Here is a 24,126-nt window from a genome sequence, read left to right as displayed (position 1 = left end):
ACAATTTGCCCATGATCTAATTCATTTAGCTCTGACATAACGTACTGACAACTACAAAGAACACTGTTTTGGCCATGACTGATTCCTGCTACATATTGAGGATATTGCAAGGTGCTGTTTGTGTTCAAATACTATAGCACAACCTGCAGACTTGACTAGCATCTGCATTTATGTTCAAGCAAGCATTTCTCGTGGTGTTTCTAGTAACTTAAAAATATTATGTATTTCATTTTGCAATGTTAACTGAATATTCACAGCTCCATACTGGATCAGCTGGTACGCCAAAAGTGTTCACATTTGTAACAGTGCCTTGAATGAGGAATGAAAAGTCATACTTTTAAGCTGAAAAATCCTTCATTGATATACTCTCGCAGTATTTGTGAATCAAGTGAGAGTATGGAAGTAGGTGACTACTCTATTTCTACAGTCATGTACTTTATTGTGTTGTTCACTACTTCTCCTTCACCTTGTCAGCCTTAGCAGTCCATATACAGTACCATATGTACCAAAAAGCCGTGTGCGAGCTTCCGATATTTCAAGCAGTCATACTGCGCGTTCTATTGATGACAGAAATAAGGGGTCAAGATTTCTGGATAGCCCTTGGCCTAGCAACCATTTACATACTTATTGGAAGAATAGGCACACTGAAGGTATGCTATGGTACAGGGTCAAAATTAAAATATTAGACACTTTCCCTAGCCCAGGGAGATTGAGCAAATCTGTTCATTCCTTTACATTAGGTACGATTTAGGATGTATCTTAGGTGCCTTATAAAAGCACCATTTGTTTACAGGCATTTCCTGTATAGATCCCAAAAAACCATGACTTTTGGGTACAAAAAGTACCAATTGTGGGGATAGCAACTTCTGTAATTTATATTTATGATAGATCATAAAAAAAATTACCATATGTTCTTAAGATGATATTCTTGGGGAGCTTTAAAACTTTTTTCGGTATGATTGTGCTTTACCAAGATCCAAAGGTTCAAAGTAACCATACATATGCACATAATACCCAATATGAGGCATAAATGTAGTTTTTACTGACATAGTGAGCAGATGGAAAGTGTTCTAGGGTAATCACAAGGGCTCTGAGGACACCAAACGATGTTTTTAGCCAGCATTTTACACCAATAAAATTTTATGTCGCACTGTCTCTCTATATACAAATATGCCCAAAGTGAACTTCCTTGCAAATTAAAACTGTGCGCCAGACCAAAACTCGAACTCAGGGCCTCTGCCCAGCCACGTCCAAAGTGGTACAGCAGTGACAAGAAAAGGGCTAAAAAGGTTCTTAACATGCTTAAAAAAAACCTTAAAATTACTGTCAAAAATTACATAAAATTGGAAAGAATGCAAAGTCAGGAAAATACTTCTAACAACATTTTTGCTCTTTTAAGATACAAATCATAAGCCAGGCATTTTCGATGAACTGTGATTGATATGCAAAGTATCCAGAAAAAAACGTAAAGCAAACAATTTTGTTTTAATCTTGTATTATGCATAGTTATATATTGTTTATATGTGTCCAAGTATACTAGATTCTCACTACCCCACCCACTCCTTGCAGGTACAGGTGCTGAATAAGTGGAAGTGCCTGAAATTTTGTTTGGACTCATTAGGACTATATAGGACTATATTAAATCCACAGATACATTCATTTCTAAACATGCCTCGAATCTTTATTTGTTGCAATGATGATACACAACCCCGGCATGCAACCTATTTACAAGCATATTCACACTACATGTATCTGGTTGTTGCATAATGTACTCCAGGAAGATGTCTGCAGCTTCAGCACCAGCAGTGTGAGAAATCTTTATGCCCTCTCTTTTGTCATTTTCATTATTACTTTTCTGCACACTTCTGAATATTTCTTCACATGTTAAAATTTGGTCTATCTCATGTTTTCCTCATTCAGCTACTTGGCATCATATTCATCAATTTCTCCTCCTCCTCCTGTATTATACAGCATTGTTTAATATTGTAATTAACTAACAACATTCTTGCACACAATAATTCATTGTTGTGCAAGTCGTTTCTGCTTGACCGACTGGAGGCTGGATGTGGGTTAGATTACTGAGGGCCGGATTATCAAGAGTTTAGTGTCTATAAAAGTGTTGAAGGAAATAAACTGTAAACTTTACCAACCTGTAGTATTCGTTTTATATAAAGAGCACACCCTACTGTAGCAGAGAAAATCAGGGAACCAGCACAAAAATGCTCTCTCGGAGCAGAAAAAAGGCAAATATGTTCCTCTTCAAAAGACTCTTACAGAAAAGTGTGAACCAGCTGCCTCAGTCCTCATTCCGCCTTCCTTATCGAAAGTTTTGGCAAGCCAGCATAGCCACATTTTTTGTGTTGAATGAGAGTAGCAGAGAGAACAATGATGGTGGAATAGAGAGGAGACAGTGATTTCAGGAGAGAGAAAGTGGTAGTAAACAAGAAAGAAAGATGGATGAATACAACAGCAGTGGGAGCCAAAGAGAAAGGGGATATTGATGGTCAGTGGGAGACAGTAGCAGTAAAAGAGAAATGAGATAGAAGCAAAGGGAGTGTAAGAGAGAGGAGACAGTGGAAGTGAAAAATATGGATGAGTGGAGACCATACATAGGTTTGGAGGATCTGGACCTTTCCACACCAGCACGCTTTACCACATAGGTATAGGGAAGGATGAATGTTGAATCAAAATTTTAAACACTTGGGTATAAAGGAAAAAATAAGTTGAATACCACACAATTTTTGATCTGTCAAGGTATGGTAAACAGAGTAACAAGGAGAAAGAAAGACAAAGTGAGACAGTGTAAGTAATTAACTACACAGAGAAACTGAGTGAAAGGATTTATAATGTTCCATGTTAAAAGAGCATGAACGCATTATTCTACATGCCAAAATTTTTGGGAAGGAAGGCGGGATGAGGACTGAGGCAGCTGATTTCCCACTTTCCTGTCCGAGTCTTTTGAATAGGAAAATATTCAACTTTTTGTGGTCTGATAGGAGCAATTTTCGCTGATTATTATTCATAAATATCAATTGACATTATATTGTAGCATGACCACATTTTACACTAACAAAGTGTGTTATGATTTGTTGAATGTATGTAATGTTTGCCCTGAATATCAGTTTAAAAGTTTATGGCCATTTTTCGGAGCACTAGAAGTAATGGTATGGTCCAGATTTGTTGCAAATTATTTGCTATGTATTCCACATCACTTATTCACTGCGAAATAAATCCCACTCTTCACTTCTGGGTACAGTGTGAAATCGTATGGAGTTAAGCATGAACAACTGGAGTATAACACACAACCCGAACTACATATTGCAGTGAAATCTTCAGTTATCCTGCAGTGTGCAATGTAGGCAACTGGATGGGATGGAGACAAAATATTACATGAAATATGAGCAACAAGGGCAGGGGCTTTGGAATAACTCAGTCCAATAAACAAAGTAACAAGCTAATACATTAAAAATATTTTATTTCTTAAATGCACATAGTGATATAAAAGAGTCAGGAGCACACACTCAATATCTCAGATATCACAATTTCCGTTTCATCAAAAATGTTTAACATAAACATTTAGTCAATTATTTTTATAATGCATAATACATTATAATAATTAGTACAATAATAAAATAATGCTGTTGTTCAATTCATATACCTATATGTATCACCATGATTGTTGAATGCCTCTAAAAACCTTAAGTTCATTATCTGCTAGGTTGTGTTTTGGGCTTAGGCATCTTGGCAAGCAAAGCTTGTATATCTTTCTTTTCGTCATATGATTTCCACAGCTCAAATAGGTTAATTACATACCTAGCAATTTCCTGTATTTTCTCTATATCAACATTCAGCTCAGCAAACCACGTTTTTAAGTCCTTGTGGAGAATTACACAAGCAATCTGAAGGCACCCTGAAATGCAGTTAATTATAATTAAGAATTTGTATTAAGCAAAAATACACTAAACTTGCTGATCAATGAAAACATTTATTCCATGTACAAGTTTGGAACTCATATTTTATTAAGGGCTTAAATACAAACATATGCTGACTGTGTGAGGAGACTCTTTGCTTACATACCTATCTGCCAGGGGACATGTTTTATTGTTGATATTTCTAAACTCAAAACTGTGTATAAGATATGTCCATTGCAGCTGGCATTTTTGAGCTAGGCAGCTTGCACTTAAATGTTTGTTGCCTATTTTAACTATCAGAAAAGGTAGTATGGAATCTGCTGAATATGAAGTCTTAAAATTAAACTCCACCTATTTCAAAAAGATTCACAAAAAGGTACATTTGGAACACTGTTCTCTACGAATGCAAAATGTGAACAATGAGAATGGACAAATGAAACAATTATAAGCCTCTGAAATGTGGTGACAGAAGAGACTGTCGAAGATCAAGTACATTAATAAATTAAAAATGGAAATGTTCTGGATTAAAGTCAATGAGAAAATATACCACACAAAGAACATGTTGAAATGAAAAGAGAGAGTGGTTGGGCACATGTTAACACAGAAGTCATTTCTTAGATCCTAGTTAATTGTATGGTAAAAGAAAAGAATTGCAGGAGCAGGCCTAGAGATGGCTACATTAGGCAGATTGTCAATGATATGGGATGCACAAGCTGTACTGGTATGAAGAGAATAGCTTGCAAGCAACAAGAACCAAGAATGGCATCAATCCAACATTAAAAGTTGATGACCAAAACAACACTGTTAAGAATGAAGCAGTGCAGTAACTTATTTAGAAAAGTTGTAAATATAAAATGACTCAGAAAATAACATAAATCCTACATGAAATATTTTTAAAACATGAATAAAGAGAGCAATCATGAATGATAGTATTCCTACAAAGGAGTATGGGAATATTATATATCACAATCATTTGCAGACGAGAAAACTGGGTGTTCATAAGAAAAAACAATGTGTGCACACTTAATATACATTACACAAAGAATTCAATGACATTATAGTGTCATCTATTTTCAGTTCTGTAACCAGAAAGCTCAGAAAGTTTCAATAGTAAGTTCACATGAGGCCTACAATATGGCTAAAATCATACTATGAAGTGATAGGACGCATGGCCAGTCACAGTGGATGAGCAAGAAAATCTAGACTGTTGAGTAATAACCAACATCACAGATGAAAAATATTTTATTCTGCACACAATTTGTGACTGTGGTAATAGACCCTAAACAGATGCCTTACACAGACATGAGATATGAAATTAGTAGTACCACAGGCTGAATCTCATATCAAATTGTTAGAGCGAAGAAGAGTTCACTCATACTATACTACAAGGCAAGCAGTAAATGATTGATGCAACATTTTAATAATACTCTTAATTAGGCATGACCTTGTATAATATTTTATGACTTGGTAGGCGATATTTCAGCAAGTGTGCAAACTGCAGATAATAGAGCGTGATCCCAGGAAATGTTTGTGAAACTGCCAGCAGTTCCAAATAAGTAAATGATGAAAATGTGTATAATATTTTATCATTTTAATAGAGTGAGATAATACTGCATTCAAAAAGCAAAGGCATTTGCACTGGTTTGCAGCAACAGAAAAAGAGGCAATTCTTCAAACATACAAAAACAGGTAAGTAGGTGGAAGATGAAGTGGTATCAAGCAAGGAACTTAAAGAACCATACTGAACATCAAAATTAAAGACAGTCAGCACATGAGAGCAGAATCTGAGCCATTTTTCACTGTTTTTACTAAATAATGAATGTTTCCCCATTCTTCTCTCCGTTTTACTGTATCTTCTATTGTGTCATTTCTATGTAGTTTCTTTTTTTTTCCCTCTTTTCTTTTGGTCTTTTACTTCTAAAGGGTGTCTAAGGCATTCTGATATTCAAGATCAGTTGTAAGATCAATTTGCTGAATTATAATTTTTTTTTCCCTGAAACTCATTTATAATTTTTTCGCATTACATTTTATATTACTGCAGACAATAGTCAGGTAGACTTTCTTTTCTTACTTTTAAAAAGGCTTCTGATAAAGTTGCATACTAATACAAAATCAATAAGCTATACGTTTATGTAAGATCAGATGAAAAATAAAGCTAAACTGAGACAAACCAAACACTATCAAGCATGTATTAGGGAAGTGCAGTAGACCCATTTAATTAAAAGACAATTCTCTGATTTACAATAACATAATATCTTGTGAGGAACATTGTAAAAGTTGAGAATAAGCAGAAAATTTGTGCCTGTAACAGCAATTAATGGTTTACCAACTATGCGCAAATTCACTGCAACACGTGTGGAATCTTCACTATGCTGAAAATAATTTTGAAACTGATGTAGTTCAAAGGATTCATTTGTAATGGGTTTATTTTATTGGCACAAGTGTTGTAGATACACACAATAGACTTCTTATGAGATCTACTGGGAAGATTTATGCTTCCCACAATTAACTGTTGAGAAAATAATATGAAATGTCTTTCAAGGGAATACACAGACAATATTAACTACTAGCTATTTGTGGATATCACATAATGGTTTTAATGGCAATGTGTAATAGAGTAGGATATATAAAGAAGAACACAGCAGAGACTTTAAGAGGAATAGGAGACACGGAAAATGCATGTGTTATAAAGTTTTCTTTACATACACCGTAACAAATGATTGCATGTTATCCCTTTCACTATGAAGTATGTTTTACATGGGGGACACAATTTCTGCTAAAACTGTTTATCACAGTCTGATGCAACTCATTACAGTGCAGTCTCCTCTCCCCTTCAAATCAAACCTTTAGTTTTAATCTCTCTGTGCTGTAAACACAAAGAATCTACTGGCATGGGTGTCTTTTTCCCTGTTCCTAAGTTTTGGGTCTTACAACTTTCAACACCTTTGTTGTTTTATCATAGTCCAACATAATAAGTCACAAAACCCCACAGTGTTTTTGCTACTTCGCTACTGCAGCTCTGCCAAGTGTGTGGCACATACAAACATACTGTGAAATGGTTGTGTATTGTGTATGTGGAATGCAGAGGAACATTTAAAATGCAAATGCAGTCTTATTTCAGAGTTTACTGTGGTGCTATAAATTGTAGCAGCAATCAAAAATATAACACCACTTTTCTGATTTCCAAGTATGCCAAGAGGAACCAGTACACGAATAATACATGCTCATTTTAGGATGGTTAGTTATACTTTAAGGCCTGTGAGAAAATATTTAACATTTCCATTCACTCTTAATGTCTTCAGAACCACTTTTTCGGATGTTACTACTGTATAAATGTCTGAACGCTTCTCAACTGCAGATAAGCATATCAGGCTACAACTTTTTAATACTTAGTTTCATACTTTAATTTCACAAAAAAGTATACTATAATATATTTTTCCAGTAACCTACTAGACTAAGTGAGGAAATGTCTAGGTCCTTTTGTAAGTAATTAATATGGCCATGTATAAACTGCCAATAAACAATTAGAACTGACAGGTCATAAGGCATAAGCAACAAAACATTTTTGGTTGCATTATGCTATGTTATGTGCATCTAAAAGTGGCAGTTATAATAGTTTACAGATAGTGCTAAAATGTTTTGTAGTACAATATACACGTGTTTTTCCCATTGAGAAATCTTTTATTTTCATTTATAAATACAAGAAGCATCAACCTTATGATGAAGGATACACAATATCTGTACAAGAATATCAGGATTTATGCTCTCCACTTTGAGGCATGCTGTTTATGAATGCAGGCAAGAAGAAATTTGTGTGGCATGGAGTGGTAACATCATCTGATCAACCAAACCAAACCCCAGATATTTGACTCTAACACAAATTGCCCAACAGATACATTATGCTAGTACAATAGGAGCAAAAAGCATTATGCTCTGTGGATGTAACTAATGGAAGTGAATTGAGTACAGCAGTATGTGCCCATAATACACACCCCCGTGGAGGGGAGGACGCACTCATTGATTAGGTGCATCACTCAGTTCATGTAAGGAAGAAATAATTTAAAGAAACAATTGATCACCAGCAGAAGCAATTGTATAAAGCTGCTAAGATTTTTCATTTGTGACAAAGATGCATATATTTTAAAAAGTACAAGGAGTGTTCATTAAGTAACACAACACTTCTTTTTTCTTGGCCAATTTTGGTTGAAAAATGCAGAATCTGTTGTGGGACACCATGGCTTACTTCCACTTCAATCCCTACAGTTTCATGAAGTTCTGGTAGATGGTGGTGCTATATGTAGCCTTGAAGATGGCATCTGTAATGGAGGTGCATTCCAAGCACAGAACTGTCATAGAGTTCTTTTGGCAGAAAACCAGAGCATCACAGGTATTCATAGGCACTTGCAGAATGTCTACAGAGATCTGGCAGTACCCAAAAGCACAGTGAGTCATTGGGCAAGGCATCTGTCTTCACTGCAAGAAGTTGCACAAACTTGTCCAATTTTCTGCATGGCAGCCATCTGCACACAGCTGACTCCTGCAACTTTGAAATGAGTGGACACTCTCATTCAGGGTTTTTGATGGATCACAATCAAACACCTCATTGCTCAACTGGACATCTCTCACTTGGTAGAGCTGATACACCCTTCCATCAGTTGGGGTACTCAAAAGTGTGTGGTAGCTGGATTCTCTGCTGCCTAACAGAAGACCATAAAGAGCAATGAAGGACCATCTGTGTGGAATTGCTTGCACATTATGAAGCTAATCGTAACAAGTTTTTGTTAAACATCACCACAAAACTTTATTAGACTGTTCTTTCTTATCCAGCCTACAACCCGGATCTCCCTATGCTCTGTAGCCTCAAGCTGTGCTCACCATTGGATGCCTCCAGTCCCATCCCATGTTCCCATTAGCAGCCAATATTGTGGTTTCATGGTATACTACACCTGGGGTGTCAAATGCCGTAAACATCATTGAGCTTTTACGGCTTAGAACTCAAGTAGTTCCTTGTGAGATGTGTTGAGGCATCATTGTGATAAAAACTTTGTCATTTCATAAATGTGAAATATGTTCTGCCTTTTTAACTAATAGTAGCTGATTGATAACTGTAATGAACTGCACATCTACTTCAGAGGCCATAATAAGGATGATGGAACTTTTGGTAGTTTAATTGTGTGCAGTAAAGAACTGTGCAGTTTCTTTGTAAAATGTGAAACTGTATTGGCTAGTACCATTGAGAAATGTGTTCATAACCATCTGCACAATTTTAAGATTTTAATGGAAGTTGGGTCATCCCATGCCAAGTGGTCTAGAGATTACTGCATGACCATCATGGATTTTCATAAAGTTTTGTAGCAACAATCAATCACATATATCCCCAATTAACATTGGTAAAGTTTCACAATAATTAATTTAATACTTCAGGAGATGCAGTCATTTGTTTGACCCCACAGTGCAGCTATCAAGAGTGCACCCATGAGTTTTTGGCAACTTTAAGACATATCTCCTGCAATATTTTCTTGAAAGAAACAAAACTAGACCTTGTTGCACAACTTCTTGCACTCTCTTAAGTAATAAAAGAAAAAATTTCTGAGCAATTTTCGTATATGGAAGATTTAAAGCAAAGTCAGCCAACAAAACAGACACTAGAAAAAAAGTGAAGTTTTATTGGCACACAAAACGAGTTATGCCAAATTTAAATGGACACAAAATTCCCAAGATTTGTAATCTTTTATAGAAGCTAAAAATATGATATGCTTGTAATAGTTTCCACAATGAAACTGTCTCAAAACCTGGCAGTAAATACAGAGATTCTGTTCGTATGTGAAGTACGCTAGTGGCAAGATACAATACAATCTGCACAACAGCAATGGAAATACTATCAACGACTGTGCTGCTAAAGCTGAGTTACTAAACACAGCCTTCTGAAATTCCTTCACCAAAGAAGACAATGTAAATATTCCAGAATGCAAATCGATAACAGCTGCAAACACGAGTAAACATAGAAATAGATATCCTTGGAGTAGTGAAGCAAATTAAATCACTTAACAAAAGCAAGTCTTCTGGTCCAGACAGTATACGAGTTAGGTTCCTTTCAGAGTATGCTGATACAATAGCTCCATGCTTAACAATCATGTACAACTGTTCGCTTGAATGTGGCTGGATTCCTGACTTCCTGTCAGAGGGGTCACAGTTCGTAGTAGTTGACGGAATATCATTGAGTAAAACAGAAGTGATTTCTGGTGTTCCCAAAGGAAGTGTTATAGACCCTTTGCTGTTCCTCATCTATATAAATAATTCTGGACACAATCTGAGCAACCACCTTAGGTTGTTTGTAGATGATGCTGTCATTTATCAACTAGTAAAGTCATCAGAAGATCAAAAGTAATTGCAAAACAATTTAGAAAAGATAACTGTATGGTGCAAAAATTGGCAATTGACACTAAATAACAAAAAGTGTGAGGTCATCAACACGAGCGATAAAAGCAATTCATTAAACTTTGATTACATGATAAATCAGTCAAATCTAAAGGTCATAAATTCAACTAAATACCTAGTAATTACAATTAAAAATAACTTAAATTGGAAGAAACACACAAAGTGTTGTGGGGAGGGCTAACCAAAGACTGCATTTTGTTGGTAGGACACTTAAAAAATGTAACAGATCTACTAAAGAGACTGCCTACACTATGCTTGTCCAACCTCTTTTAGAATGCTACTGTGCAGTGTGGGATCCTTACCAGATATGACAGACAGAGTACATCGAGGAAGTTCATAGAAGGGCAGCAATTTTTGTACTATCACGAAACAGGAGACAGAGTGTCACTGAAAAGATACAGGATTTTGGATGGACATAATTAAAATAAAGGCGTGTTTCACTGCAGCAGAATCTTCTCATGAAATTTCAATCACCAACTTTCTACTCCTAATGCGAAAATATTTTGTTGACGCCAACCTACAAAGGGAGAAACGATCATCATAATAAAATAAAGGAAATCAGAGCTCACACGGAAAGATATAGGTGTTTGTTTTTTCCACACTCTGTACGGGATTGGAGTAATAAAGAATTTGTGTGTTGGTGGTTTGATGAACCCCCTGCCAGGCACTTAAATGTAGATGTACGTCTAGGTGTAGCTTTTATATCTCCACAAGTAATTGCGGGATATGCCAGAAACCATGCACAAAATAACTTACCCACACAAGGACCTGCAATATAAAATTTCACTCTCCTGCTGCTTTCCAATAGTTTACAAAGTGAGCGCAAAGTTGATGATTTTTTTTAAATGCCACAAATGGCAATTTTTAGCCCACTTTTACAAAAAAAAAAAAAGAGTCTGCCCCAAACTCTTTTGAATCATTTCCATTAGGAAGACCATGTTCTAAACCACCTAAACAACTGTATTTGGTTTTGCAGTGCGAGCACACAATGACAAGATGGAGGTGCAATGAAAATGGGTCCATATTTTGCTTGTACTCAAATTAAATATTGCATCTTTCATTACGTTCTACAATTGTTTAGTACTATCTGACGAAGGCAATGTCAAAAGTATTGATGACCAGAAAGAGAGATAAAGTCCTAATAAATTTAAAAACTTAAAAAGGTGTGCCTTTTGTCACTATTCATTGTGATGTATTTAAGTATGTTTTTCTGCTATAACTACAGAGTCAAACTGGTAATAATCTTCACAGTTTAACTGTGCATTACCAAGGCAATGGAGATGATGATAGTAAAATTGTTGCATATCAGCTGCACCATACATCATGTAAATAGCCAGCAGGTTTTACAATGTGTAAATGTGTTTTACATTGTATAAATTTTGGCGAAGTTCACAGCAGACTTCCTGACTTTTTCTTATGGAATGGATTTATAGAATTATCAGTATGTCTTTTTATTGTGTAATGCTACTGATATGCTAGTTTAATTCGGGATAAGGTATAGCACACTTTGTGTTACTATATTTTGTGGTTAATGTGGGTTAACGTGAAAAATTAGTGTAGACAAGAAAAATTATGTAAATGTCACACTATGGCCCATGAAGCCTTAACCACTACTAGTTCCTTTTAAAGAAGAAAACCAGCATCCCTATTGCAATAGGGCCCATGTCCGGCAGCTGTGCAATAGCAGCCATGAATGGGTTTCTGTAGAACAGGTTCCCAAACCTCATAAGGATTTTTTTATGCAGGATCCCAAACTGATGATACACTTCTGTAAGTGCCAGAGGCCAAAGCTTGAAGAGGTCTCTTTTAGGATCCTAACCTTATGTTTACTTCAAGCTACTTTAATTTTCTTATAGGTTTCATTAATTTGCTGTAGAATGTCATGAGGAAACCTATTCTACAGACCACATAATGTAAATGATGAAAATGTTTGGAGAAAAAAGTTTTAATAAAAGAGAACACAAAAAGTTACACTTTTGAAGTAATGTGCTTCAATAATTCAAGTCTCGGAATTATAAGTTTCCTATAAATTCAAGCTGCATAAAAAAGGGGGGGGGGGGGGGATTACTGTACTGCATAGCAATCCTCGATGTTTCCCCCACCCACTCATGGCACAACACATGCCAAACTACTCACTCCCCCTTGCTGTGTCTTTGTCAATGACCTCATGCATATGCTTCTCCTAGTATTTAATTGTATACACAGCCAAACCATCTGTTGTTAACTAATGTTTTACATTTGTCATTGTTGATACAGTACAGAGATGTTTTTAGTTATCTTTGTTGACTGGTTTTGTATGTAAACCTTCTAAAATGAGTGCTGTAACAAAGAAACGAAATTCACGTCTTTGATTGTTAAGTCAGAAACATTGAAACTACTAAACAAAAGAGACAATAAAAACATTTGCACTCGTATACTGTGTCCACAAAGTTTCAGTTGGTGACGGAAAAAAAAAACCACGATTTAAATTTGAACAGTTTTCCTCAAAGAAGTGCTCTGAAGAATCTGTCAACCAAAAACTATATAAAAGTTGGAGTTTGAGGAAACAAGTGAGGTTTTTACATTATTTATTCTTTTCAACGTCCCTACATGCATTTCGACAATATGAGTTTTCAACAGTTTGAGATGGTCTTGGTCCCTTTCACCTCGATCCATCAAGACTCTACTGTACCTCAAATTATTAGATTCACAAAAAAGAGAAAACTATTTTTTTATTGTATCCCTTATTCCATTTCAGTTTTAAAAAAATAATTTTGTAGAGCTGAATGCTGTAGCGATGTGCAAATAAATAAAATAAAATAAAATAAAAACAAAAAAATAAATTACTTGCAGTTTTGCTGACTCGAGCTCACTTCCTAGCCATCAAGATTTTTGAGATTATCTCCCACACAGAATGCTAAACAACTTTAGAACATAAAAGATATCTGATTTGAGTAACAGCAGAATGTTGGCCCTCCAACTTGTCATCGGTTTTTAGGGCCTTATATGTTTGCAGTTCAAAACCAAATAGTTTTGAGGTGATTTTTGCAAAAGTGGGGCACCCATCAAAATATCAGCAGTTGTTGAAGATGTCATCTTACTGCATTCCTATAAGTTATTCGAACATTCTATATACCGGGAGAAACTCAGGTTTCACATTCAGTTGCAAGAGTCCCCAACAGAGTTCAAGCTATCATGAAGGTATTACCTCATATTGATATCCATTAACAGATGCTCAGATACTTTCGATGAGATAGTCTATTTAGTGTCAATGATAACTCACCCTTTTATTCTTTTAATGACAGATGTTTGTAAAGAAGAGAAAGCATAAAACAAGGATTCAGATACTAAGAAATTTGATGAATTAAGGATACTGCTGTAGAAGCAAGTTGCAGCCCTCATTTATTGTGAAACATTTATGTCTGTGTAATGTTTTACAATGTCTCTCTAAAATACAATACAAATATCTGTACTGTGGTGTACATTCAAATGCTGTTTTCAAATTTAGTGTGACACGTTATAAATTTGTGTTGCAGTTTTAGTATTTTTATTCTGAATGCATGATTTTGCAGTCAATGCATTTGTCCAATCACGGGGAAAAGTCAGTTTATTGTAAATCCAAAATTTGTTATTTTGACCATCGAAATGGAATGAAGACAAACAAGTAGTACAGTCTAGATAATTGTTAATAAAACACAATAGACTGTTTTTAAAATAAAACATGTGCCAAGCATATGGTCCAATTCCACCTGTCTGCTTTAATCCAATGTGCTGTGCGAGATCACAAGTTAACAATGCAAAGTGTCCAGTTATTAAATGTTATCCGCGATTCACTTAGTAACTGGCGTAAACTATGATGATTGTAAATTACACTGTTTATTCAAAAGGTGTCACTATTTACGAGGGTGTGGTTAGGGTAGAACCTTAGAACACAGCTTAACTGTTGCTAGAGAAACTAGTAGCAATTATTCTTATATTCCTGTTTTTCGGAAATGTTTTCGTATCTGGCATGATTTCCAAGGGTAACATTAGACAGGGATCTAAGAGCACAATTAGATTGTTATAATGTTCTTTCTCACAATTATTTGGCTGTTTTCGTAATGTGGCAAGTTTGTTGATGGTTAGGTTAGGTAGGAACCTAAGTGCATAACTCAAAAAATCTGTGAGTGAAATGAGTAGTGATATTATTTATAATCTCGTTTCTTACAACTAGTAGGCTGACTGTTTCAAATGTGATATCATGGAGAAGGCTTATTTAAAATGGAGTGTTTTTTAGGGGTTGTATAGGGGCTGTTCATGCTGTAAGGAATGTCAATGCAGAGCTGGAGGGGGTGCTAACGACTGCTAGCAGGGCGCACATTGTGATAGTGCCAGTGGAGCTATTGGGAGACGGGGTTACATTAGGCATGGTCTGCAACTCGACAAGTTTGGGAAAGGGAGGTTGGTGGAGTCGCTCAGTATGAGTATGTTGGGTGGGTGTGGGGTCACACATGGTGTAATACATGCTGTCATTGACAGGAGAAGTAGGCCTTTTTTTTAGGATAAACCACTTAAAAGTATCTCAGCCAGATTAGAAACTTCTGCATGGTGAATGTTGGAAATAGAATGTACCACACTAGAGTGTGCAAGAACCATGGAGATTTGCTCAGAATTATCTATTATTCATCAAAATGTGCAGTCCAATAAAAATAAAATACATCAGCTTGAAGCTGAAGTCCTTAAACAGCGTCATAATGTGTGTTACGGGGCACTGGTGTAGAGATTATGAATTACAGCATTGACAGGGTGTTCGCAAATTCCATTTACAAACTTCTAGGACTTACAGAGGGGAGTGAGTACATAATATTTTTAATAGAAACTCATGACCAGAAACATACCATTTACATTCTGTGATGATTTCAATTCAGATATCTAATACATCCACATCTGCTGATGGAAAGAGAAAAGGCTCAGAGTTGCTTGTCCGGGCACGCAATAGGGTAGACAGGAAGACATGTAACACAGCAGACCATCACCTGTATAGACTACTACTTCTGGGGTCATATGCAAAGTTTAATTTACGAGATTCCTGTAGAGACAGAGGAAGATCTGCTGGCACGAGTTCTGGCTGCTGTACTAGAAACTGAAGAGACACCATGTGAGATGGGTAGTGTGTACCAGGTCATGCTTAGTAGGTACACTGGTGTTCGCCACACTGAGCCGCTGTTGTAATATATCAGTACTGTTATGCAAGTACACTACGCTGGATTCTTTTCTATTTTGGAATAATTTACACATACAATGTTCAGGTGTTTATACAAGCGAATGTGCTTAAGAGATAACAGATGTTTCATTATGTTTCCTGTCGAACTGTTACCTAATAACTGTACTTGAACACACCTAATTCAATTCCTCAAGCAGCTGTGGATGACGTAAATACCTGAACTGAAACTTTTGTAAAAAGGAAACAGTATGTTTCCAGATGTGCCTATTCAAAATATTATGTACTCACTCCTCTCTAAAAGCCTAGAAATTTATAATGGGAATTTGTGAACATCCTGTAGTATTATCATCGTATGGATGTGCAAGATGCTACTAAGGCTTACCTTGAAGGGTAGGGATTCATTATCTATATCAGAGGTGGCACACAATTTAAAGTGAGTAGATCTACCTACACTTAGTGTCTATAAACACTAATAACTTTCAGCCATTGAAGAAACAAAGCCAGCTGATTACAAGGTGATCATTATGTGTATTTACCGTACACCAAGCAGTAATGTGGACACTTTCTTCAATAATTTAACTAAAGCCTTGGAAGGGGTTTCCGTCCCCAAAACTAGCCTAATAGTATGTTGTGACATGAATATTAGTACAGGTGTTCAGTGTGAAGTTAGAAATAACTTCCTAAACATTTTGAGACTTTCGCTGTGGCACAAATGGTAAACACCGCCACAATTTTGGGCCATATACTTACAGACATTGACAGCGTAAAAGTACTAATAAGGTCCTGGCATTTTGTATCATTACTGCTAGACAATAAAGCTAAAGACAGACTCAGTGAAACGTGCAAAACTGCAGGCCAACAAAAGCATTTTCTCAGATCATAAGATACATACTTTTTTAACATCATTGGCAAATCGAACCTGGTACAAGGCATGTAAAGAAAGCAATGTAGATGTTACTTTCTCTCAATTTTGCACATGGATTAAATTAGTTTTTGAAGTGACATTTTCAAAAGTAGCCACTTCAACTGCAGCAGCTAAGGAAAATGGATGGACAACTGCGGGTGTTAGGAAGTCCTCAAATTTCTCAGTTCTTTGCAGAAGCCTAATCCACAGTTCCTTGAGCACTACCACAGGTATAGAAAAATATACAGGAGGGTACTGCTTGGGGCAAAAAATCATTCAGTGACACATTAGTATATAACACAGAAAATAAAAGCAAAGTTGTGTGGAGTGTTGTACAATAATAAACTGAGAAAGGTAGACAAGTATGGCAACATACAAATTAAAGATGGGGATACAATAACAGTCTTCAGGAATTAGGGAATTTTTGAAATTATTGCTCTGTTTGTGGAGAAGCTGCAGCAAAATCTTCCTGAAACACATGTAGGTTCCACAATGACTTACACAACAACCAAAGTGGAAATGTTTCCTACAACAGAGTTTGAAGTTAAGAAGACAGTACAACAATTATAATATAAAAGGTCAGCAGGCATAGATGAAGTTCCTGTCTCTGACCTGAAGGTGTGCATAGATGTCATACAAGGCCCATTAACAAATACAATAAAAGAATTTAATGATTATAAAGAATCTCCCTCTATTGCAAATTGAAAACTGGATGTTGACCTAGGTTTCGATGCGGATAACAACGCCTTCTTCGGAACACACTAAAACTACAAACGGCCTAAAGAGGCATGGCCCAACATTAATATAGATTGCCCAAAAGGGGCAAAAGACTCGCATAAAATGTAAAATAAATGGCACATGTGCACCGTGTCAATAGCTGTACTTGGCTCAAACGTCAGAAGCAAGCTTCCTCACCCCAGCCAACATTCAGTGGGCCGCGGACTCTCAGGTAAACTGAGGTGGCGCCGAATTGACCATCCGTGACACCAAGCAACCGTATGAATGTATCAGCTATCTTCTGTGTCGTATGGTAAAATGTGAAGCACTGAGCAAGGGGATAAAATATTCCCAAAAAATTTTTGTTTTTTAACTGGAGTTGGTCATTAAGGATGCAGTCTTTGTCATACCATAGATGTTTAAAAATATCCATGTCTTCTAATATGTCTAATTTCATACCCTTAAACTTCAGAATGAAGCAGCTCACTACTGGCCAGGGGATTAGGCACGTGAGCCATTTGTACTAAATGTTCCCTTAATTTTAGTTATGATGGCTGCCCTTACAAAAGTGAGCACACTAATACATTACATGTTTTTTCCTTTCATTTAAAGCCTTATAATGAGTGATTCTTGTATATGTTGACAGTATTCTCACTTCTTAAAGCTCCAATATTTCTAATATGGTCCAAATAGCCATTCCACTTAGTTGTTATTATCCAAGTTGAATATGGTGATGCAGGGATGTTTAAAGTCATATTCATTCCAAGTTCGAGCTCTGACCTAAAATTAGGAAATAAATCCTTAACCTTTTTTAAAAATAGGTTGAAGTGACGTCATACGCCTCTTCACACACATACATGTAACTTTGCATCCCATTTTGGTAACACCTGATAGCACTAATCACTTTGACCTCTGTCGATCAATAGATAATAAGGGCAATGAAAGCGATGCTGTACATCCTTTCACGCATGTATATTAAGCCAGTTACATTATTTGACCTTTCACGTCAACAGCTATTAGACCATAAAGGTAGTTTGTCTGTTCCAAGCTATATGCATTCACAGATCTCACTTGATTAAGCTTCATGGTTCAGTCTCTCAAGTAACTGACTTTAAGAAACTAGTTTAGCTTTACGTTCTTTTTTCACTATTTTGGTACATATCCAATAGCACTATTCAAAATTACCTCTGTCGGTCATTAGATTTTAAGGGCAATGAAGGTGACATTGTACGCCCTCTCACAAAATTACATTCAGACTGTCATACTAATTTGACCCTTTTCTGGTCAATAGTGCTTAAAATTTAATATAGTAACATTACACGCTTATCCAAGCATAGTCATCAAATACTTTCACTGACCCCAAGTAATTGAAAAATGGGTTATTCATCCCCCATATTTATAGATTGCATCTAGCTGATGGTATTCTCTCTGTTCTGCGTGCACACGTTCTGACCATCCATGGAATTTGTTATCCCACATATATAGTTTCAGCCTATCCACGTTCTATAATTCTATAAAATCGTCCTCAAGCTAGGACATTATACATACACAAGCATTAACTTCCTGTGCCTTTGACCCGGTCATCAGATCACATTTTATGCCAATCATACGAAAGGAGACGATTTCTCAATTTGCGCATGCGCGTTTCTTTCTGACATTCTCACAGCCTACCTGTTGGCTCCACCTCAGTTTACCTGAGAGCCCGCAGCCCACCGAACGTTGGCTGGGGTGAGGAAGCATGCTGCTAATGTTTGAGCTAAGTACAACTATTGACATGATACACATGTACCATTTATTTTACATTTCATGCGAGTCTTTTGCCCTTTTGGGTATTCTGTATTAGTGTTGGACCATGCCTCTTTAGGCAGTTTGTAGTTTTAGAGTGTTTTGAAGAAGGCATGGTTATCCGTGCTGAAACCTAGGTCAACATGAGGTTTCTATCTGCAATCAAGGCGGATTCCTTATAATCATTAAATTATTCACGATTGCTGACGCGCTGCAATGTTAAAAGTTCTCAATAAAAGAATCCTTTAGTTCAGATATTTCCCACAGTACCTAAAAGATGCATGAGTAGTGCCCTTACTAAAATAAGATAATGCAAAAAGTATGGAAAACTATAGGCCTGTTCTACTGCTGTCTTCGTTTTCAAAAATAACTGAAGCAATCATGAACAAGAGACAGACAAGTTACTTGTATAAATACAGCCTCTTTAATGAAGCACAGTTTGGTTTCACAAGTGGAAGAAGTACAATATCGGCCATTGCAGAGTACACGAAAGTGATACTTGAAGCACTTTATAGGGATGATAATGTTACAGGCATTTTCCTATACTTGTCGAAGGCTTTTAACACAGGTGACAAAATACTACTGAGGAAGTTAGGAATGCTAGATACAAGACAAACAATGAATGAGTGGTTTCAGCCTTATTTGGAAAACAGGATGCAGTATGAAGATATCGTTCACAAGTCTTATAATGATAAAACTTTAGTAGAACAACTGTCAGACAAAAAATACATAAATGTAGCTGCTCCTCAGGGTAGTGTATTGGGTCTAATCCTGTTCTTGATGCCTATCAATGATTTTCCAGACAGTTCAAGACATGGAGAAAAAGTGCTCTTTGCCAATGACACCAACATTATAGTCACTCGTAAAACATCACAACTCCTACTTGGGAAAGCACATGAAACCCCCAAGGATGTTTATAATCAGGCAGCATGTAATAAATTAAAAACTAACAGTATGCGCTTCAGCACAAAGAGAGAAAGCAACTCTGTCACTTTAAGCATAGATGACAAATCAATAGAGTGTACAGGAAACACAAAATTGTTAGGGATGAACATTGTCAGCTAACATGGAGTGAACATTCCAAGATACTGACAAAAATAACGTACTATTCTCTTAGATTTTAGCATCAGTTTGTAAAAGCCAATGTCTTATGGTGACACACTATGCCTACATACACTAAATTCCTAGCTATGGGATTATTTTCTAGGGATAAAAGACACTAAACATGGAAACAGTTTTTGAACTGCATAAAAGGGCCATGAGAATCTTAACTGAAAATAGTAGTTGGGCTCATTGTACAGAGCTATTTAAAAAAAAGGGGGGGCATCCTTACTGCACCAAGTGAGAAAATACACCAATCTGTTGTGCATACCAGGGAAAATAATAATAAATACTGCACTAGTAGTTCTATATATATAATCATGAAACAAGAGCCAGTTGGGAGTTACATTTACCTAGGAAAAACAAAGAAAACACTCATAACAACATTTTATATGCGAGGATAAAAATCATACAAAGGAAGTGAAAAAGATTACTACAACATGTTTTTAAAAAGGCAGCTAAAATGTTCTACACAAGTAATGTAATGACACAATTAAAGATTACTTACAGGACCCTCAGTAGTGGATAATAATGAAAGGGGATAAATACAGCACCTTGTCACGTTCAATACTTGATTATGGTTTACTGCTTTCACAAATATCATGTGTCTTGATGTATAATGCATGATAGTAATACCTATTGGCTTAATTTTTCAGGTGTACAGTAGAACATAATTGAATATGGAGTCCAGAACTGAGTCATGGGGCATAGCAGCATCTTCCCAGTTCAGGAGTCATCGGTGGGTAGTGAAGAAGAAAACTGTGTTTCATATGGCAAGTTACATGATACAATTTGTGTGTTAAGTGAAGAAATATTATTCGTTAGAGAATTACTGAATGAGGCACTGCAGCTGTTAGGACACTGACCTCATATATGGGAGGCTTGAGCTGCTCTGTCCAGCCACCCTGATTTGGATTTTCCTGGATCACTAAGGCTTATGACAGGATGGCTCCTTAAACAGAACCACAACTGATTACCTGTCCTATCCCCATAGGCTACCTGTCATATCCCCTAAAATGATGTTATGTATGCTGTGTTATATTTATAAATAAGTACAGTAGTACCAGGTTTCCACTACAGAACATACATAAATCTGAACAGTTCTCCAGTAAATTACATTCATTAATAAATTTAACAAGACATTCACACCAGCATTTTGAGGCTTTCTTTAAACTGTAGAGACTCTTCAGCCGTTCACATACCCGTCATGTGCCATCATTATACGCCCCTGGTTAATACATGTAAATTTCCCCCTTCAAAGCACCATTCTGATATTATGCCCTTGCATCAAATTGCCTTCTACTCCAATCCTACTGAATTCCAACACTCAAGAGGGCTCTCATCATCTCAAATCTTGCTACAGGGCTGAATGTATGAACATAATCCATTCCAAATAATTCAATGAATCCTTTTGCCACCAGAAGAACCTTATACAGAACCACTTCATTATTTGCATTTAATTTTGTAGAAAAATTAATTCCCATGTTTTAGTTTTCTTCAAAGAATTCGTTTCTTCCTCCACTACTTTCTTCTGTCTTCTGTTGTTCATGAATTTCAGATCGCACTGCTTCTTTACAATTCCTTGGTGACTCGCAAAGAGGGATTTAAACCGGGGCTATAGGACTGCAATCTGTCACGCTGACCACTCCGCTACCGAGGTGGACATTGTCTCCATAAGAAGCCAAGAAACCAATCATTTCCAACTTTCCCAGTGAAAATACAATTATCAGTGTTGCTCTCTTTAAAAATCAAACTTTCTCAAGAAATGACAAAGTGTTCGATTCCAACAAAATGAGTCCTGCTTTAAACCATACATTGACCTTTTTAAGCTCGCATATATATTTGTCCTTGTCCAGCATTACATCTTGTGGTACAGACATATAAATTTCCTCATCCAGTTTTCCATATAAAAAGGAAATTTTTATATCAAACTGCAACATTTCAAAATCTTCAGCCAAAATCGTGAGAATTCTGCATAGTGAGTCACATCTCACTACCAGTAGGAAAGTTTGTCGTAGTCCAGACGATGATGTTGAATAAATCCTCGTGCGACAAGTCGATCTTTATGTTGGGGACCATTTTTAGTTTTCAGTGCTTGAATTTTGAAAACCCACTTTGAACCTATCAACCTTTGTGTCTCTTTTGGCACGATGATCCAAGTTTCATTCATTTGATGTGCTTCAAATTACTCTTCAATTGCTCATTTCCACTTTTTGTTGTCTGGACACCAGATTGCCTCTTCAACAGTGTTCGGTTCAAAATAATCTGCTTCGTTCGCATAATATCTGTCCTGGGGTCAAGACCGGATCCTGCTGCAAGACCCCTGTTGATCTTCAAGTGGTTGTTCATTATCTCGATCCCTCTCTACTTGTACTTCCCTCTCGCTCTTCGGTGTTCGTATCCAAAATACAAAACTAAAAGACATAAATCAACACAATCTTGCTTCAAAACAGGTTTATGGATAGTCATGGTACCCTCATTGAAAGTCACATTGTGGGATTCAACGATTTTCTTGTTTCCTGGATCAAAAAGACCGTACTTGCAAGATTCTCCCTGATATCCTACCATGGACATTTTCTTGGCCTTCAGTTCCAGCTGCCAGCAGAGCAATTTAGGAACAGGGACAAACACTGCTTCTCCAAAAGTTCTCTCATGTGAAAATTGGGGTTTTCATCTGTCCGTAATTCGTATGGTGTTGCATTTCTTCCCTTTTGAATCAAGTCTGAATCAGTATATAAACAGTGGTGCTAACTGCTTCTGCCCACAAAATTTTTGGAATATTTGCCGCAATGAGCTTAGACCTCACGGACTTGATAATGGTTCTGTTTTCATTCTGTCTTCCCATTTTGATGAGGAGTATATGGTGCCGTTGTCGTCAAACGCTATCTCACATCTGATGACAGAGCTCTTCATATTCTTGTTTAAGTATTCAGTACCTCGATTGATCCTCAGGATCTTCGTAGTTTCACACAGCCTATTCGACATAAACTTCTCAAATTCCTGGACACGATCACAAATGTCGGATTTATTTCTCAAAAAACAGACATGACAAAAACTAGCTGTCATCCGTGAATGTTACAAAATACTTTGCATCACCAAGTGATTAGACTTACATTGGTCCACATACATCACTGTGTATGAAATCTCCAATTTCCGAATTTCTTGTTAAAAGACAAACTATGAGACTTTCCATGCGATATGTTTCACAAGAAAAATGACACCACATCAGACATGCTTATTCCCTTAATAAGACCTGTTTTGACATTTTTATGACCCAATCCTTCATGCCAGATGTTTGTGGTTGTCAAATTCACATCACACTGGGTGTTTGATACAAACAGCATTCTGTAAATCTGGTTTTCTTGTTTTGTCCCTTGAGCAATGGCAAAATCATCATGAGAAAGGTTTACAAACTTATCTACAAAGTTTACTTCATACCCACTCATTGTACAAACACAGAAAGAAAACAAATACTTTCTTATTTTAAGGACACACACCACACTGTCAATTCATCTACCCAATGCCCAATAAAAATTTCTTTATTTTAGTCTGCAGCTCGTGGTCATGCGGTAGCGTTCTCGCTTCCCACGCCCGGGTTCCCGGGTTCGATTCCCAGCGGGGTCAGCAATTTTCTCTGCCTCGCGATGACTGAGTGTTGTGTGATGTCCTTAGGTTAGTTAGGTTTAAGTAGTTCTAAGGTCTAGGGGACTGATGATCATAGATGTTGAGTCCCATAGTGCTCAGAGCCATTTGAACCATTTTCTTTATTTTAATTGATCTGATTCCTTGCGCTTCTCATTTAGCAGTGTCTCAAGTGAAATTTCAATGTCTTGACACTCGCAAATTTCACTGAACCACTCCAGCCAAAAAGTGACATGCCGCAATGCCCCACTGTTGATAGTCACGACATCACATACATTAGCGTTCAGCAAATTCTCGCAAATCACTTTACATGCAGAACTCTTTCGTATGACCCTCCATCTGTGACAACAAAAGCACTTACGTTATTTACATTACCTTTTTCTTGCTCGTTGTTTTCCTTCTCCTTATAGTGTCAATTTCTCGGCAGATGGCCTTCCTTCCCATAC

General features: G+C 36.7%; 1 protein-coding gene across 2 annotated transcripts in view; it reads right to left on the bottom strand.

The window, feature by feature from the left end:
- Nucleotides 1–3,458: 3,458 nt before the first annotated feature.
- LOC126326269 (cyclin-C) overlaps nucleotides 3,459–24,126 on the bottom strand; it is a 40,587-nt gene continuing 19,919 nt past the window's right edge. For both annotated transcript variants that reach the window (XM_049995628.1, XM_049995627.1), the window contains one exon: nucleotides 3,459–3,910. In XM_049995628.1, coding sequence (XP_049851585.1) covers nucleotides 3,708–3,910 — 203 coding nt within the window. In that variant the 3' untranslated portion in view covers nucleotides 3,459–3,707. The remainder of the gene's footprint in view (nucleotides 3,911–24,126) is intronic.

This window comes from Schistocerca gregaria, chromosome 2, assembly GCF_023897955.1.
Source record: "Schistocerca gregaria isolate iqSchGreg1 chromosome 2, iqSchGreg1.2, whole genome shotgun sequence".
Taxonomy (NCBI): Eukaryota; Metazoa; Arthropoda; class Insecta; order Orthoptera; family Acrididae; genus Schistocerca; species Schistocerca gregaria.
The sequence above is the reverse complement of the archived record's forward strand: the minus strand, read 5'-3'. Positions and strand labels throughout refer to the sequence as shown.